Source organism: Alosa sapidissima, chromosome 20, assembly GCF_018492685.1.
Source record: "Alosa sapidissima isolate fAloSap1 chromosome 20, fAloSap1.pri, whole genome shotgun sequence".
Lineage (NCBI taxonomy): Eukaryota > Metazoa > Chordata > Actinopteri > Clupeiformes > Clupeidae > Alosa > Alosa sapidissima.
The window spans coordinates 4,800,844-4,818,348 of record NC_055976.1 but is presented as its reverse complement, the minus strand read 5'-3'; the positions used below and the strand labels follow the sequence as shown (position 1 = coordinate 4,818,348).

Below are 17,505 nucleotides of genomic sequence, written 5' to 3'. Positions count from 1 at the left end.
AGTGTTTCCATATTACTCGAGCCCTGTTTGCTGGAAAAGGAAAAGGGAGGAGGGAGGCAGAAAATGCCTTGTGGACAAAACCCAGATTAGCCCACATCCCATCCCCACCCCCAGTGCCACCCACCCAAACCCACGGCCAGACAGCCCTCAGCACGCCACCCCTACAGGATGACCCTGCAGGCTTAACCAGCGAGGGCAAAGGTTAACAGCCACTCCTCTGAGAAAGGCCACGTCCTCTGACCCTGGTCCAGCACTGGCCGGTGGATGCACCACCCACCAGAACACACACACACACACACACACACACACACAGCTCTGTGCACTCTGGGGCAGAGGTTGTAAATTCCCGTTGGGATTATTTCAGGCCATCTTGCTGTTTGGTGGCCATAAATCGGTCAGTCCGCCACATCAACAAGCCCCCCCCCCGCCCGCCAAAGAGAGAGACAACCAGGCAGCCGTGGCATCCTGCTCTGCGGACGCATTCAGAGGCGCCTATATGACAACAGCAGTATGGTGATGGACAACTCAAACTTTAAGAGCGGCCATTCAGTCGCTGTGATGACATGAACACTGGCGAATGTAATTTAGCCGGAGATAATGAAACACTCATTCTCTCTGTCAACACAGTGTTTGTAGCGCCACCGGAGTCTCTGCTGTTCTTGTAAACCCCATGGGCAGTCAACTTGGAAAACATCCTCATGGACAGCATTTTCTGCTTCAAATGTGTTGCGCTTTAACATCTGACCCAAAACCCAGAGTTGGGGGGGGGGGGGGGGGGGGGGGGGGGGGGTCTTTCTTGGAAGGCAATCAGAGCGCACACACTCCAAAACCCAACACTTTGGAATTCTTGTTAAGTAAAATGGCATGCAAGCTGAGGGCATAGTCTGTGGGCCGATGCTACATTTGTTGCCTATTGTGAGTGTAAACAACCTTTGCACACTGCCCTGCACAGAGGCAAGGGCAGAGCCACACACCCTACAGTTGCTTTCTCACCCCCTCAAGGCACTCCCTCCCTGTGACTGCAGGGGGATGGGGCCTGCCATTTGTCAGAGTAGAGCAGTCAGACTTTTCCGTTTCTTTCGGCCATTCATACAGTCCAGACCCCAGGACTGGATCAAAACAAGCTGTAGGACAGCAGCACTTGGCATCAGCTGCTCAAGACTGGAGACAGTGATTACCATAGCTAGAGATGAACTGGACGTCTTCCAGGGTGTCACTGAAAAGGCGGTGTTAATTACTCGCGCTCAATGCACAAAGACCTGCTACGAGCAAAACTTGACAGCAACAACAAGGAATCCATATTGGAGCCCCAAGGTGATAGTTTCTTAATGTTCAAAGTGGAGAAATTACACGGGATGAAACGAAAAACCAATTCAGGAGGGAACATTAAAAGGCAGTAACTGACTATACATGTGATTTCTAAAATCACAGCACTTATGTTTTACAGTCGTCTGCTCAATGTTGGGTTTCATGTTGAGGCACGAGGTGGTTTTTTCCCCTCCTCACCATGCCGCCCTGCCTGCTCGTATGCGCTCACTGAGCCTTCCCTGTTCTTTTCTCCTGCGTTCTGTGTGGCCCCAAGGCCATCGGAGAAAAGGCTGACCATTCGGTCAGCCTCTCTATTCTCCACCCTTCTCTCCGTCTGTGTGGCCCAAGGACATCCAGACGGAAAAATAACTGCAGGTTATCATTTGCAGCCTCAGGAAGACAGAGGTGAACCCTTGCAACCATACCACCATGACAACAAATGAACTTCTTGACTCTTCTGCACAAAAACAACAAACAACAAAATCCCCTGTCCAGCTCTCTAATAGTAAGCAAGAAAAAGTATCAGTGCTGACTTACACTATTAAAGTCAAGGCTACAATAGTGACAAGTCTCTGGCTTGATGCTTCTGGGCTGTTTGGGGGCACATAGAGAGACTTCAATGGACCTTCTTGGAAGAACATTTCTCCATTGTATTAATAAAACCGTGTTGGAACAAGAAGGTACAACGTGCACACACTTAAGCTGTGTGGTTCAACCGCAAAAGAGAAAATGCTCAATAAGGATGTCTGTAACCGGAAACCATTATTAGAGGCCAGCCGCTCATATGGAGCTCATCAGTCCAGGGTATTACTTTCCCTTTCCTCCCCACTCCAGCTCAGCCCCTCAGATACTGGCATGACAAGTTTACAGCACTTTGGCCAACACAATAATGCTTTTCAGGTTCTAGCACTCAAACCAAGCGGCTAAATGAGAATGTCAGGGGTGCCTGGCTTCAGCCCCTACTAGCAAGAAAAAAGGGGGGGAAAAAATCAAAATGGTGGGCTTGAGGAAGTAGGTCATGTCGTATGGAGAAAGGATCGAAGCCAAGCGAGAGGTGGAGACATCATAATAACAGACTTTCTCTATATGAGTCACACGGATCAGCCCCTTCTCAGGCCATCTTCAGCAACCATGACAAGTGATGTATTAACTCCCTCCCAAAACTATTCTCTGACAGAAAAGTCGCTGCTTGCTTCCTCTGTTTGTTATGACGACGGCAAGATGTCAGCCACTCGCAGACGTGGGATATCCGGGGTGTAACAAGTGATGATACGCGGCTGCAACTTGCAAGGACACCCTGAGTCTGGAGAACAAAAAGAAAGCGCAAAGAGCCAATAACCCCCTTGAGAAGACTTAATGCGTGTCGACCTACTATAGTGTTCTTCCACTCCCCACCCCTTTCCATTCCTAATATAACTCCCTACAGTGGAAGACTTAGAGCCCCTACTAGTGCCGTGAGCACATGTTCGTAGGTCATTCTCTGAAAAACCTTTCCACCGGCCTTGTTTGTTCCACTGGGGCTTTCCTCTGGCAAAGAAGGCTGTACAGTACCAGAGGCTAGGGGCGAGGCTCATTAGGACCTCTTCCAAGGAATAATCACACATTATTAGCCATATCCGAGTGCAGCCAGCAAGCGATTGGACAGACATCCCATGTCACCCCCATGGGGCAGGTGTCGTGTTAACAAGGAAGCGAGTTAACGAGCAGGATATCCCGCGCAAAAACAGCCAGCATGACCCTCACACTCCAAGGGAAGTTGCTCTTTCAGCGCGGACGGACCTGGCTCGCTCACAGCACACCCGCCAATCACCCTCGTCCATTCAGTCGTACCATGGCAACCTGTCTCTACTCACTTGGAAGGTTGACTGGTCACATGCTACATTGAGAACATTGATGACCAACCTTAATATAACTCATGGTCAGTCCAGCTTAGTCTGTAGGGAGGGGCAACCTGGAAAGTTAAAGATGAAAGCAACCTCTCCAACCTCTCCTTTTCAGTTTCTCCATGTAGCTACTATCTGCACAGAGAAAGAGATGTCTCGACTCATGCGCTCATGCTCAAAGCACTCATTCATTTGCTTGTACAAGACATTACATGTGTGTGGTGGCATGTAGGCAGCACAGTTATGATTCATGCCTGTGAAGACCAAAGGCCAGAACTCATGAGCACAACTCATGAACTAGTGAGCACTTCATGTCTAGTCCTGTTCAGAGTAAAGCAGAACACTAATGGACCAGTTTGGACAAAAACAAAAAACCTGAAATTCATTACCACGTCGGTTCCAACCTTATTTAATCCATATAAAATAGCACTTAACATTCTCTGTGCAATGGTTCAGAGCACTTAACATTCTCCGTGCAATAGGAATTTAACTTAAGGAGAATTCAATTTGGAGGGAGATATTTTACAGTCAGGCAGCCAGCCACAAGACCTTGGAAAGCATTTGTGCAAAATTATGTTTCCTTAAATAAATCAGGGATCAAAATCTTTCCCAAACACAGCTGTCAAAACACCAAACTGCCAAGGTTTGCTTTTCAGATGGCACGCGGTTGATAAAAAAAAGACAAGAGTGCAGGGTCTCAGTAGACTTTATTAGAAACAATGTCAGCTTCCATTTTGTGCACACTTCAATTCTGTTGAAGGTGTTTGGAAGCAGAGCTGACTCAAACCTACAGCCAGCTCACGAGATGTCTCGAGTTAACCAGCAGCATGGACATGTCAATTTCCTTGTCTGGCGGCACATGTCTCTATGGTTGAATTAAGTCTTAAACCCAACTGATTGGAAGGTATGGACTGGTAAAAAAAATCAAAAATAAATGAACCTTGGTCAAAGCGTCAAACACATGTGAATTCATTCATAGTCAGGCACACAAACACATAGGCCTCGCCCCATGCAACCAGAATCCACCTCTGATTACGAACCCAGTCAGGGCCTCTGGCCAATTAAAACTCTCCACTGGCGAACATTCCAAAATGCTGTCATCCATGAACATTTACCCAGAGTGCCCTGGGGAGATTCCACAACATGGCTGTGGCCTCTCGCTCTCTGTCTGTCTCGCTCTCCCTCCCAGGTCCTCAGCCCACCGTCTCCGGCTTTGTTTCTGCACACAAAAGCTCCCTGCCTACCCAACTTCCCAGGTCAGCTCTTTGTGAATGCCTCAAGCAAGTCCACCACTCTTGCGCTCATTTAGCGTGCGGGACCGACGCGGTCGGACACTAGACCCCTAGAAACGTTCCCCTGCTCTCCGCCTGCGTGAGCCATTCCTTTCAAAAGACCACAGACGCCCGGAGCTCTGGGCAATGGCTGATTGTATACCAGCTAATGAAGTAGATGTCAAGGTGGGTGTAACATTATGCTGTAAAAGCACATTCACAAAGAGCTATCAGAGCACCTTCTGGGTAGAACTGGACAGACTGGCTCAAGTGAACAGAGCAAGGTTCAGGTGGAAGCAATTATACCCCCCATCACCCACTTTTCTAAGTTAGCTAAGTTCAGTTAGCCGCCTCCTCTCCCATGAAGCAGGACACACATTTCTATATAACACAGAGAGAGAGAGAGAGAGAGAGAGAGAGAGAGAGAGAGAGAGAGAGAGAGAGAGAGAGAGAGGAGAGAGAGAGAGAGGGGAGGGGGCTTGAAGTTGTAATTGCAATGAGTCAGTAGGTAAGCAGAGAAATGACAGTTTGGAATGTGCCGTTTATTTACCCGTGTGGAAACAGAAGGGCAAAGAGGGAGCAAGAAAGAGGAGAGGAAGAGGAGGAAGACAACAAAGAGAAGGGCCGCACGAAGGAGGCAAGAGACGCTGACGAAACCTGTTGGCAACTCTGAATGTAATGGGCATGTTTGAGAATTCCCCGGGACATTTCCCAAAGGAGCTCCGACACACTCGCACAGAGACGCACACCAACTGGCTGCAAGCGCAGGCCACTGGAGGGAGCAGAGGGAGGAGAGGAGAGGAGAGCGGAGCCGACGTGAGAAACTTGAGGGATGACTGAGCAATGACAATACATACATCACCTAAAATAATCAGTCAGGAGCCCCAGGCAGCCCTGACCAAAGCTCAGAGGACTCAGTTAGCCAGGCTGCCAGAGCAGTCCCTGCTGAACAGCAACACAAACATATTCACTCTGCACTCACTTCGACAAACATTCCACCAATCCAGTTTAAGCAAATCTAACACACTACTACATGTTACAAAGGCTGAACTACATCTAGAGCTACCTCTCATTACATTCCATGCTTGGTGAGGACAATGCACAATGCAGTAAGTCAGTGTAAGAGAATATCAAGGTGTAATCTAGAATTAATTCAAATGACATCTATCAGAATTGGTCCTTGTCTATATTTGTGAGATCTTGAACGCCTGGCTTACCTGCATCCTGTAGTTAAAGACCATGGCCGGAACTCAACCCCTCTAACTCCCCAACATCTTTCAGAAGACATTTGAACACACACCATGCCTTGATTAACCATCAGGCAACAAAGGGTTCACTGGGCTGACCTCCCCTCCTTTCAGTGGGCAAATGAGAAATGCTCATGTCACCTTTTATTCTTGCACACAGACTTCCTAATCTCTTTTCACTGGGTTACCACTCATTAACTCCCTGCATCCTGCGCCGCTCCACAGTCCGCGCTGGATGTGCCTCCATGTTTTATGGAATGTGTGTGTGTGTGTGTGTGTGTGTGTGTTTGGGGGGGTGGGGGTGGGGGCTGTGTACTTGCATGCTCCTGTCTTGTGTATGGGCACATAGGACTTTCTGGCAAATTTGCAGACAGCCTAGTCTCCCCAGACACAATAACAGAACACACCCGAGTAAAGTATGATTACAACGAAAGAAGAGACAAGACTCAGACATCAGCCACTTAACTCAAAGCCTCGACTCTTTCTACCAAATAATGACCCTCAGCACATATGAACACATCTCAAAGGTGAACCCCACTCAGCCTCCACAGCCTTGGTGCTCTGAAGCCACAGAGAGGGAATTCCAGATTACTGCTGAAGTTGAGCATATTTAAATGTCATGATTACTGTGCAGAAGCAGAGCACACGGATTAAGCAAAACACACAAAACACTAATTATAGACAACAAGAAAATAACCAGGCTTCTTCTTAAACAATTAAAAGAACTTCAAGTTTAGAAATGGCCTCAATGAATTTGCCCATTCTTGTCTAGTCTTGTCCCTGAGAACTTTGGCTTCATTCTTGTCTTTCTTTGCCACTCTGCTCACCAGGCAATAAACCGCTTTTCATCTACAACTGAACGCACTTAACCTCTATCAAGTGAAAGCTTTTAAAAGTGTTTAACACACAAGACCCCCATTTTGATCTTTGTCAGTAAAAGCCGTCCCTTGTAAGGCCAGGCACTTGCTGAGAGCCTTTACAACTGTGGCATCTTCTAGAGGCTAAAGCTGACCAGATGTGAGAATGACGGACAGGCTCTGCTCTTGGCTTTGGTGTATGTGTGTGTGCTTGTGTGCTTGTGTAAGTGTGTGTGTCTGTTTGTGTTGGTGTGTTATAGTGTGGAAGTGCCCCACAGGAAGGGATGAGGTCAGTAACAAGCTCATATTTCCTCAAAGACCTCAAAGCTACGGGAGCAACAAAGATTACGATATACCTGTTTAGCCTTAGAAACAGGATCGCACTGGGGCTGGTGGGAAGAAACCCACTATTAGCCAACTGTCAAAAGGAAAGGCTACACCAAGGTTTCAGTTCTTAACTCACTAAGCCTTCATCCTACACGACGGACATGTCCATTTTGCAGGAGATATATGACCAGGTATGTCGATAAATCAATCACCCCACTGAGGACAAGCCGACGGCTTTCAACAGCTTCGGCAGGGATCAGACCTATCAGTCCCGGACTTCTTTTAAGAAAACCATATTTAGATTCCCAACCCCTAAGATTTCCCCCATAAACCTCAGAGGGGAATACTCCAAAAACAGAGCGGGAGTGATTTGTTACTCTTCGCCGAGGACTTCCAACAAGCCATCGTGAGCGGCGTAGCCAGCAGGGTGGGAGCCGATAGCTCTGTGAGCTGGGGCTTGGACGAGGCGGCTTCCTCCTCCTCAGTCAAACTCCACGAGAACTCTCATGAGGGAAGCTGGGGAGAATGGGTGAGTGGGTGGGGGAGGCCCACTACAGCCCTAATAGGGCCAGACTGTGGGGCTTTTCATACTTTGTGAGCAGTTTTATGGCATGTTCAAAAGAGAGCACTGAGACCAAAAAAAAGAACGAAAGTCAGAAAGGGGATTAAGTAATTGCGTGTGCAGTTAAGTTGGGATGGCGAAAGTGTGGGCGAGCCAGCGTGAGGAATGAGGCTGAGGCTGAGCTAAGCGCCCGCACAGCAGCTTCATCAGGAGGAGGAGGAGGAGGAGGAAGAGGAGAGGGGGGTTACGCCACGTAAAGCCAGGGGAGTAATTAGCAGGGATTACAGATCCTCTGGCGTCTCTCAGCGCTGAGGAAAGCAGTCCAGGAAAGAGCGCACAGGGACAAGCAAGCAGCTGGCCTTAGGTCGGCCCTGGCAGTCACAGCCTACATGCCAATTATCATCATCATCATCATCATCATCATCACTGCTAGAATTGTACTCAAGTCTCATTAACACTTCATCTGCTTTACCACTCCACCAGAAGGGGCTTTCATTCGAAGGCCAAGTCCTCAAAGGAGCAATGCAAGTTGGAAGACGTTGAGAAGAGAAAGAAGGGGTTGTGGAGGCACAAGCAAGACCAGATAAACTCACCCACCCACATACACACAGCTGGCGAAGTGACACCAGCTCTGACTGACAGTTGGACAAAGGAGAGACAGAGCGTCTCGGATATCACAGCAACGGAGAACGAACACACACACACACACACACACACACACACACACACACACACTTCCTTCAAAAGAATTCAGTTGGGAGAGGCAGCAAGGAAAAAAGATGGGGATGGAAGAGTTGGAGGGAGGTATAGAGAGCGTCCAGAACTGTATCCAAACGTGTTCAAGTTCCAGCAGCTCTGTTGCCCGGAACACCTAGCGACAACATAGCAGAGCACTGCAACGCCTGCTGACAGAGCAAAGGGAGGAAGGGAACAATTTGGTATTAAAATCATCTGGAAGCCTTCCCACGCACAGGAACACTGAAGAACAGACAGTGGGGTTGGGGGGGTAGAAAGTGTAGCGAGAAAAAGAAGAAGTGAGTGGGACAGCACAGCACCATTCAGACAGAGCTTTCAATGCCTACAAAGGCAACGGAGGGAGGAATTAGGGAGAAAAAGCATGGACATAAGAAACAAGCGGGTAAAGAAAACAAGCTCTGCAAAAACATGAGGTCTACAAAGGGGAGAAAGACGAGAGAGTTGAAAAGCCTACATTGGGCTGAGCCGCTAGTGTGTGTGTGTGTGTGTGTGTGTGTGTGTGTGTGTGTGTGTGTGTGTGTGTGGTGTTTGGAGGGGGGAGGGTAGAGGAGCTTCAACAGCATGCAAATGCTAAGTGTTAACAAGGCATTTCAGAGGCAACTTTCTATCTACCCACAAACCACAAATATAGCGCCAGGTCTATCCAAAAAGCAATCAATCATGGAGGAGTTGTACAAGACTACACACACACACAGTGCCAACTTCTCAACAGATCTCCACACTGACCATTCAGCGACATATAAGCATGTGACTGTATTATGTGTGGAGGAATAATCAAAGAGGGGATACTAGAGCCAGAGGCTGTGTTCATACAAGCATTTACTCCACCACAGTCAATCTCTGTGTGTGTGTGTTTGTGTATGTGCACATGAACCTGCATGACAGCGAGACAGTGACTCAGAGCAGATATATTCAGCCGCAAGGCATTTGACTGATCGCTGCATTCTACAACACGTCTCTCCCTCTCTCTCTCACACACACACACTCACACACACACACACACTGTGCGAGACAGTTGCTGTTTATTCGAGCTGCCCTGTTCGTTTCTCCTGATCTGTCTGTGTGTCTCTTCTTCTGTCCATCAAACGCTCTCGCTGCCCTCTTTCACTCAATGGCCGGGCCAGTCCATTCGCTCCCTCTCGCACTCGGCCTCTTTGTTGTGGCCGTTCTCAGCTCCTGGCTCCCCGTGTGAGGGTCTTGGTGGTCTTCTGTGGAATGTGGCGGGGAGGGGGACAGACAGGGGGGCTAAAGAAGGGCTCCCTATTGTTCCCACACACAGCATCGACCCCCTGCTGGGCTGTCGTTCTCTGGGGGCGGCAGAGCGGGGTGGGAGTGGGGGGTTGGGGCTGTAGCACACCAGCACAGCTCCACACCAAACCTCAGTGACCAGGCCTGACCGCACGGAGGGTAGCGGCCGTCGTTTCCTTGAGAGGATGTTGCCTGCCGCTGCCTGTGTTCACAGTCTGGTGTGGGAACACAGCTTATCTCCGTGGTGAACTCAAACATGCATGCCTGATCACAGGTCTACTGCAAAAGGGGGAAACAGCTTGACTGCCGGCTGCACGACCAACAGGAAACCGATATGGTCCCGCCACGCGGCCTAACGTCAGCTAGCTAACTGACTGACCTCACCTGCACGACACCCACCAACACAAGGACACACGTGCATGGACGCAAACAAGCCCCGACACTCACATTCACAAGACATCTTCCGCTTAATAGGAAAACTCAATTAGGAGCAGAAGCAGCAGCAGAGTCACTGAGACCCAGAGAGAACCGCAGTCTGGCAGCCAGTTGCAGTCAATATAATACTGTGCTTCGGCACAGTATTCTATTGATACAACTGTGCCAAGTATTGCCATATTTACTTAGTATTAGGATTTTAATTTTATTTTAGTACTACTCAAATAACTGTGAAGTCCACAAGATGGCACAACACCTCGTCACAGGGGAAACTGGAAAGCAATTTGGATCAAGCAAATATCCTACTAGGATGGCTGCAGACACTGCAAGCTACATTTACGGTCAAACTTTTCTTATATTAACTGAATAACAAAGCAGACAGTGGTCCGAGTGATGAGGAATGTTTCAGCAAAAGTGAGCACCGGAAAGTCTTCCATTGGAAAGTCCTACCAAATACAAATAATAGGTGCTCCATTGTTTCATGTAACCAATGTACGTACACCATCCTGACATTAAGTAATGGTAGTCATTAGAGCCCAACTGATAAGGGATTTTAAAGAACGATACCAATTTTGACATCGGAGGATTTCAAAAACCGATACACCGGCCGATATTCATTTTTAACAAACACAATGTAAAAATGTGTTCTATTATTAAGTATATTGAAAAGATCTGAATATTGTGTTTAAATAGGCTGGTATTCTGGTATTCTAATGAAAGGCCCCTATTTAATAAAATACTGTATGAAATAAATATAATGAATAAGATCATCAGGCCTGTCAGGTCTCTCAGGGTTGAACTGCAACCACAACCCAGCTAGAGAATAGAAGGGACACCTATTTGTTCCGCTTGACGCGAGCTGTTCTGTGCAGAGGGGAAATGTGGAGGCTAAATGTGTACTATTAAGTATCAGAAATAGGGTGACCACACTCTGCAAAGGAGGACAGGTTGTGTCTTAAAGTGAGGATAAATTGGGGACACATTGAGACTTATTCCTATTGGGGGTTTCATTTTCACTCAGCGCTCATGCAAACAGGTTAGAGCAGCTACTCTGCCTCAATCATATCTGTACCTCGATGTGGTTCAACCTATGCTGCAACAACGACATAGCTAGAAAATAGAAGAGCCACCTATTTATTTTTTGTGGAGCACTATCAGGCCGTTATAACCGCTGATACCGATAGATTGCCAAATATCTTAACCGTTTAATAGCGAAACCGATTTATCGGTTGGGCTATAGTAATAATGTAATTGAGGATGAATAGTTCATTAGCCAAGAAGTCTGTATGAAAAGTACAAATCCTTTGACACAAAGGGTGATGCATTAATGAAGCAAAGCTCAGCATATAATTCAACTGATACTGCAATGTTTAGAAAACAGAAATGCCTCCTGGAAGAGCACTCCAAATGAAAGACCAAAGAAGAGCTTTGCTGAGGTTGATAATTTGGTGAGAAAGTAAGAGGAAGAATGACTGAGTGGTAAAGCTGAATAATCTTTAGATTTCACCAAGACAGATTAACTGAACAAGTTAAACAATAGAAACCAGTGACCATGTCTTTCTTGGTTTAATATTTAACAGTTTAAGAGCGTGTTCAGACCGGAGGGCCATAAAGCGTAGTGAGCTTGCCTCACACTTCTCCTTTAAATGGCTCAACCGGCCGACAGTGTCCTACTTCTCCTGCACTTATCTTATCTCAGTAATGACATGGTATGGCAATATCAGGACCTCTTTATTTGCCAAAACCCAAACATGGATCACAGAGCACTAGCACTCACGCGTATATGCGTGTGTGTGTGTGTGTATGCGTGTGTGTGTGGTGCGGAGACACCACACTTGCTGCTATGTGATACCCTTCAGAGCTGGTCTGAGGCCAGCTTTTGTGCTGCTCATAATGGTTTAGGGGTCTGAACCAGGGGTGATGAGAGCTGATCCTAACACAGCTGTTTTAAAAAAGTAACCGGAGCAGCATGCACACAAAGACAAGCCAACTCTAAAAAATCCTCTATTGAGAGTCCTGTCGCGGGTCTGAGTCACCCCGGCTCTTGCTGACTCTCTTTCAGTCATAACCCAACAGACTGATTATGGATGATCCTCCGGTATGGAGAGGAAAGGGGGGTGGGGGTGTAAACACTCATCTGTGAGCTTTGATCTTGGCCATTGTCCATACCTGAGGCATGACATAAGACCCGGCTGCCAGGGTAAAGCAAAACAGATTTCAGATGGAAAAGGAGAAAGGGTGAGGAGGAGGAGGAGGGGGGGGATGGGTAAGAGAAAAGTGTGCGGGCCAACTTCAGAAACGAGAATTTGTTGACATGGGGAGATCCCAATCTAGCCAGTGTTAACTGGCCCCATTTTTTCTTTTACAATTTCTTTTGAAGATCCAGCGTATTGCCACTGAGCAGGAGGCACTTGACACATACATTTTCCACCATGGGCCTTGATTGACTACCATGGGCAATGAGGAGCTTTTTCTGCTGGCAGAAGAAGAAACCTCCCTTGGGTGGCGTAAGGGATTAGAGGATATTAAAGCCCCTGTACTCTTAGACAGGTTATGTGCACCATAAGTCTTCTGCTATGGAAGGGAGAGTGGAGTCTAGAGTGGAACTCCAGATTGAAGAAAAAAAAAAACAGCATCTCCCACGTACTGCTTCCTTCCTTCAGCTCAAGGACTGGTTAGCTTACCCTTGACCTGCACCCCCCAAATCCTTTTTACAGTTTAAATTCATACAATAATAATTATTATTAATAATAATTATTATTGTATGAATTTAAACTGTAAAAAGGATTTGGGGGGTGCAGGTCAAGGGTAACCTTTAAATCTTTATAATTTATTACCTGTTGAACATACTTTAAGATGTGTAATGCATAAAGTGGGTAGAGGGAAAAGCACAGATTATGATAAAAATGCAGAAATGGGCTGACACTAGGGGTGCAACAAATGATTATTTTTGATTGATAAAATGTCAGAAAATTGTGAAAAATGTTTAGCAAAGGCCAAGATTATGTACTGAAATGGCTTGTGAAGATGAAAATATTCAAGGTCAAAAGGCTGCAATCAGAGAATTTCTTGGTGTTTTTCTTTATGAAAAATGATACAACCCCATTTCCAAAAAAGTTGGTGATTAATCTAACAGTTGACAACTAATTGATTAATTGTTGCAGCCCTAACTGACACTACATGCAGACTAATTCAGACTGATTCTGGAAAACTGACATTTTAGTGAACTAACAGTTTCATGGAGAATTAAAACACCACCCAATACGTAGAGATCCCTAGAGCTACAACCACAGCTAATCATACATCATCATACTTAATGATAACAAGAAAGTGCAGTTGCCAGTTGGATTCAGAATGGCAAATTTGGCTCAGACACCAGACCTCGAACAATCTCATTAATGAGAAGAATGTCTAGGACCGACTTCACACTTAAATCTTCCAAACCCACCCACTACTGAAAAAAGGTGTTCAGTATTCCCATGTATCAACAAGCACATTAGCCTAAAACTGTGTGGACTGGAAAAGATTATGTTTATAAAAATTGCTGGGATACATGTCAGGTACCTCAGGGCCAAAGAAATCTCTTCCTTGCCTATTTCTCCACTCTAGACTAGTGTGACTGAGGGTTTGGTCTCATTGCAACCGGAGTCTTGTTTTAGACACACCATCACCGCACACACAACTGTCAGATTAGCTAGATTGGTGGAGATACATTATCATCTCCTAGTCATGAAGCAAACAACAGATGCTTGTGGCTTGTGGAGAAAGGCAGTTTTGTGGTTTCAGCTGCAGTACATTCCCAACATTTAGATTTATGGCAAGAAAACAAGTAAAGACATCTTAATAAATAGTACTTTCAGTGACAGTGGATTTAGGGCTTGATAAACTGGAATGCAACATGAAAAATGTTTGTGAGTAAATCTAAATTCTGGTGTGACGACCAGAGAGGAAATGGGCTATAGTTACTGTGTGACAAACAGAAACATTATTCTAGACATACGTTTGGTTTGCCCTGCAAGTCTGACGTACACAACTCTATTCATGTCAGGTCATGTCCAAATGAGAGTTTGGAGAATAAATGTTTTGACTAGCAACTGAAGTGCACCAACTCTGGAAGTGAATAGCCAGGCAACGGGACACTACCCATTCAATTAGGTTTCCTCTTCCGACCATTTTCTCCCTGACAACTGGTAGTTGTTCACATGGACCAGGTTTTTGTCTGCGTCTTTTCAGATTGTTCTTTATTTGGAGTCCTCACACCTTTGGTGACCACAGAGCCATTCCGCCTCTGCTGGATCAATTATGTCACACAACAAAGAGGTACTCACTTTGGCCAGCCTTGCACCGGGCCTGGCTGAGCATGGCAGCCATTGTGGAGGGCACACTCACATGGAACACACACACTTATTATTCATTCTTTAGGAGCCATTCACAACTAAACAGGAGATCTGCTACAATAAAACCTGACGAATGCAGACATGTTGAGGTACATTCAATTACGTCTGGCACAACAGTGATGCAAAAAGGAAGACAATGGGGCGTGTGACCTTTTAAAAATTTTAAGATAAATGAGAGGAAACAAAGAGTTGCCTAACCTGAGCTGTATTTACAATTCTCACCTGATGAGCAGTGGCACAATCTGCCACGCTGATAATGGAGGTGATGGGCAGATACTGAGGCCAGCCTAATCAGGGGAGATATTCTAATTCATTTATGCAAATGTTGTCCATCACCCAGCGCTAGATTAGGTGACGCCGTAGCTCTAAGGCAAGTATGTCAAATGCTCATATTACAATCAGTAATTTACAACATAGCCTGTCTGTGGAGAGCTGCCTTTACAAGGGTCTCAAGCCAAAAGTCAAAGCACAGGATAAGGGCAGAAAGTTTGGAGTCTGGCCAATGGCTGAGTTTTTAAATAAGCGACATGTAGACTGTTTTAAACAAATCACATGTATATGAGTGTCAGCTGGAGCAATAAAGTGTTATGCCTAATGACTGTGAAAGAATGAATAAGCAAAAAATCTAAAACAGACATAGAAATGGAGGCGGTGGAAATAGGGGTGGGATCTAGAGTATGTGGGGCATGGAGGGGAATTTCTTAACCCCCCCACCCTGACACAGGATTGCCAGGCTAACATTCAGGAGGAAATGTGGATCCCAGAAGTCTAAAAAAAAGTTTCCATTACTCCAGTAGAATAAAACAGCCTCTGTAAACAAAAACGTATCCCTAGGCTAACTGTTCTTATCCCGTCTGGCCTTAATGGGTCAAGATTTTAAATTCTGCATACCCACATACCAGACCCAGGCCTAGCGTAATTCCTTTCTACAGATTTACATGATCTGGCTTTAAGTGAAATGACAGTAGGCCTACACTTGGAGTGAAGTATTTCACATGTATTCTCATCTATCCCCATTCATGCAGGTACTTCTTTTGTGGCACAAAACTGAGGTTACAAATAGAGGAAAGCACAAGAAGTCTTCATATAAACAGGGACACCATTGCCGAATTGCACTGCTGATTTGTTCCTGCCGTTCCCTTATTAATTATAGAAGAACACAAATATTGATCTAGTTGCAGACATAAAGAGACGGGCTATGATAAAACTTTAAAAGCCATTCTTCAGATGTCGATAACCTGGTATATCCGAGCCAGGGGCAATATTTAGGGTAGCTAATTCATTCTTTACCTAAGTCCACTGGACCACATACCAACTTTTGTTTTCGGTCATTAGGCCTACATTACCTAAAGATTACATACGTAACTTGAACAGTCAAAAACATAATAAAGTTCGTCAATTGTTAACAGTAACCATTTCAAAAAGGAGTATTCAAATTGCAACAACTGTATCTGTTTTTATAACATTCTGGCTACGTTTAACAAGACATGGTTTGCTGACTAAACAGACCTGAAATTAACGGAAACTGAAACAGCCATTTGAGGGGAAAATGCCCTGCACTGAGTGAAAATAATTGTAATGCAACTTACCGTGAACCCCTTTGTTAGGTACATCGTTGACATTGAAACCCTTGGAACTATACGCTTCTTTCACATCATTGCAGTTCTTCGTTTTCAACTCTGCTTTTGCCGAGACGAAAATCACGGCCAAAATGTAAAGTACAGAAAGCGCAACAGTCGACTTCATTGCGATGATGAAAGTCCCAGATATACAAGTACAATGCCAAGGGGTGAGAAGAGCTTTGCTTGAGATTTAACTACAAAACAAATCCAAATCCGACGTTGGATTTTCTCATGGAGATGGGCAGTGTATATCTTGTTCGATTATGTGTTTTGCCTCGCCAGTCCAGCGCAATAAAGTTAGCTAACAAACTGGTTGACTAACCTAGCTATCGCTAACTTAGTTGAGTTTGCGTGTCCATGTAGTTCTTTGATGCGTTAAAACTCCTTTAGGTTCGAACGAAATCTCTGCAAACTTTGGTTTAAACAGACACACTTTGAGACAAAAATAAGTCCGTTCAACAGTCTTTTCTTCGCCTGAGATGTGGTGAGGTGCAAAAAACCCACGATACAACAAGTAAAAAACAAAACCGGGAGACTTGGAAATGCGCTCGTCTTAGATATCTTTGCAAAATAGCTTATTTCGTGTTGTGTTGCGTCCTCGTTGAACAAAGTTCCAAATTACTACTTTATCAATGAAATTAAAAAGTTGTGTAGAGAACTTCTAAGTGTTCTGTACAAACGTTCTACGACAGGACGCTGACTGTAGTTACCGTGTGCTAAAATCCAAAGGCTGAACGCATTGCGAGGACTGAAGTGGAGAGTTGGATTGCGCGATCACGCACGGAGTTCCGGATAAAGAAAGGGGCGCGCAAAATACCTGGGGTGGATTTTGGAGCCGGGGGCTGGACAATTTGGGCACCCATATACAAAACACTGTGGTTTTGAATAAACAGTGGAATGATTTCTGCGACCTTAATGCACCGTTTTGGTTTTCAACTTACAATGACGTGCTTTTTTAGTAAATTATTTTATAATTTCTCATTTGGCGCTAGCTGTATTTTATAACATAAAAAGTTATAGCCTACTCACTTGCAAGGTCTCTCAATATGTATGGTCTATTTTTCATCGTTAATTAAAGTAGAGTCCTGGACGTAATTTTTGTAATGTAAAAGTTTACTTTTGATTACAGTAAAGAGTGCATACAATATTCAGGTAGTGATAGTCTTCGTATACTGCTCACTGTCTGCACCTGTATCCAATTCCATAGAAACAAAACTCTTGCAGGTCGCATCAGCGCATAGCCTTTCACACAGGCACAATGGTGTTGAATTTTACATACATATGCTTGCAGTGATACACATCCCCAAAGTGCTAATCCTCCTGCTGTCACAGGCGCAAGCAAATAGCTGCGTGCCTACCATGAGCAACATATCACAGGTGACACCAACAGCAACAATTTCTGGGTTGCTTCGTGTCATGAAATGTGACATAGTGTTGCGAGGTTGGCTCTGTGTCCAGCTGACTTGTGACATTAGCCTGCGAGGGGAAGTACTTGTGGAATTTAAATCATGCTTTATGATGAGCAATGGCTGAATGCCTCAATCTGAGCATGACAGCTTGTATTGACAACACATGCTCTAAGCTCTGAGGCT

At 45.5% G+C, this 17,505-nt stretch overlaps 1 protein-coding gene across 1 annotated transcript in view; it reads right to left on the bottom strand.

Moving 5' to 3' along the window:
- The window catches only part of gpc4 (glypican 4), a 33,112-nt gene extending 16,439 nt beyond the window's left edge, over positions 1 to 16,673 (bottom strand). The window contains exon 1 of the mRNA XM_042074463.1: positions 15,881 to 16,673. Coding sequence (XP_041930397.1) covers positions 15,881 to 16,037 — 157 coding nt within the window. The 5' untranslated portion in view covers positions 16,038 to 16,673. The remainder of the gene's footprint in view (positions 1 to 15,880) is intronic.
- Positions 16,674 to 17,505: the final 832 nt, after the last annotated feature.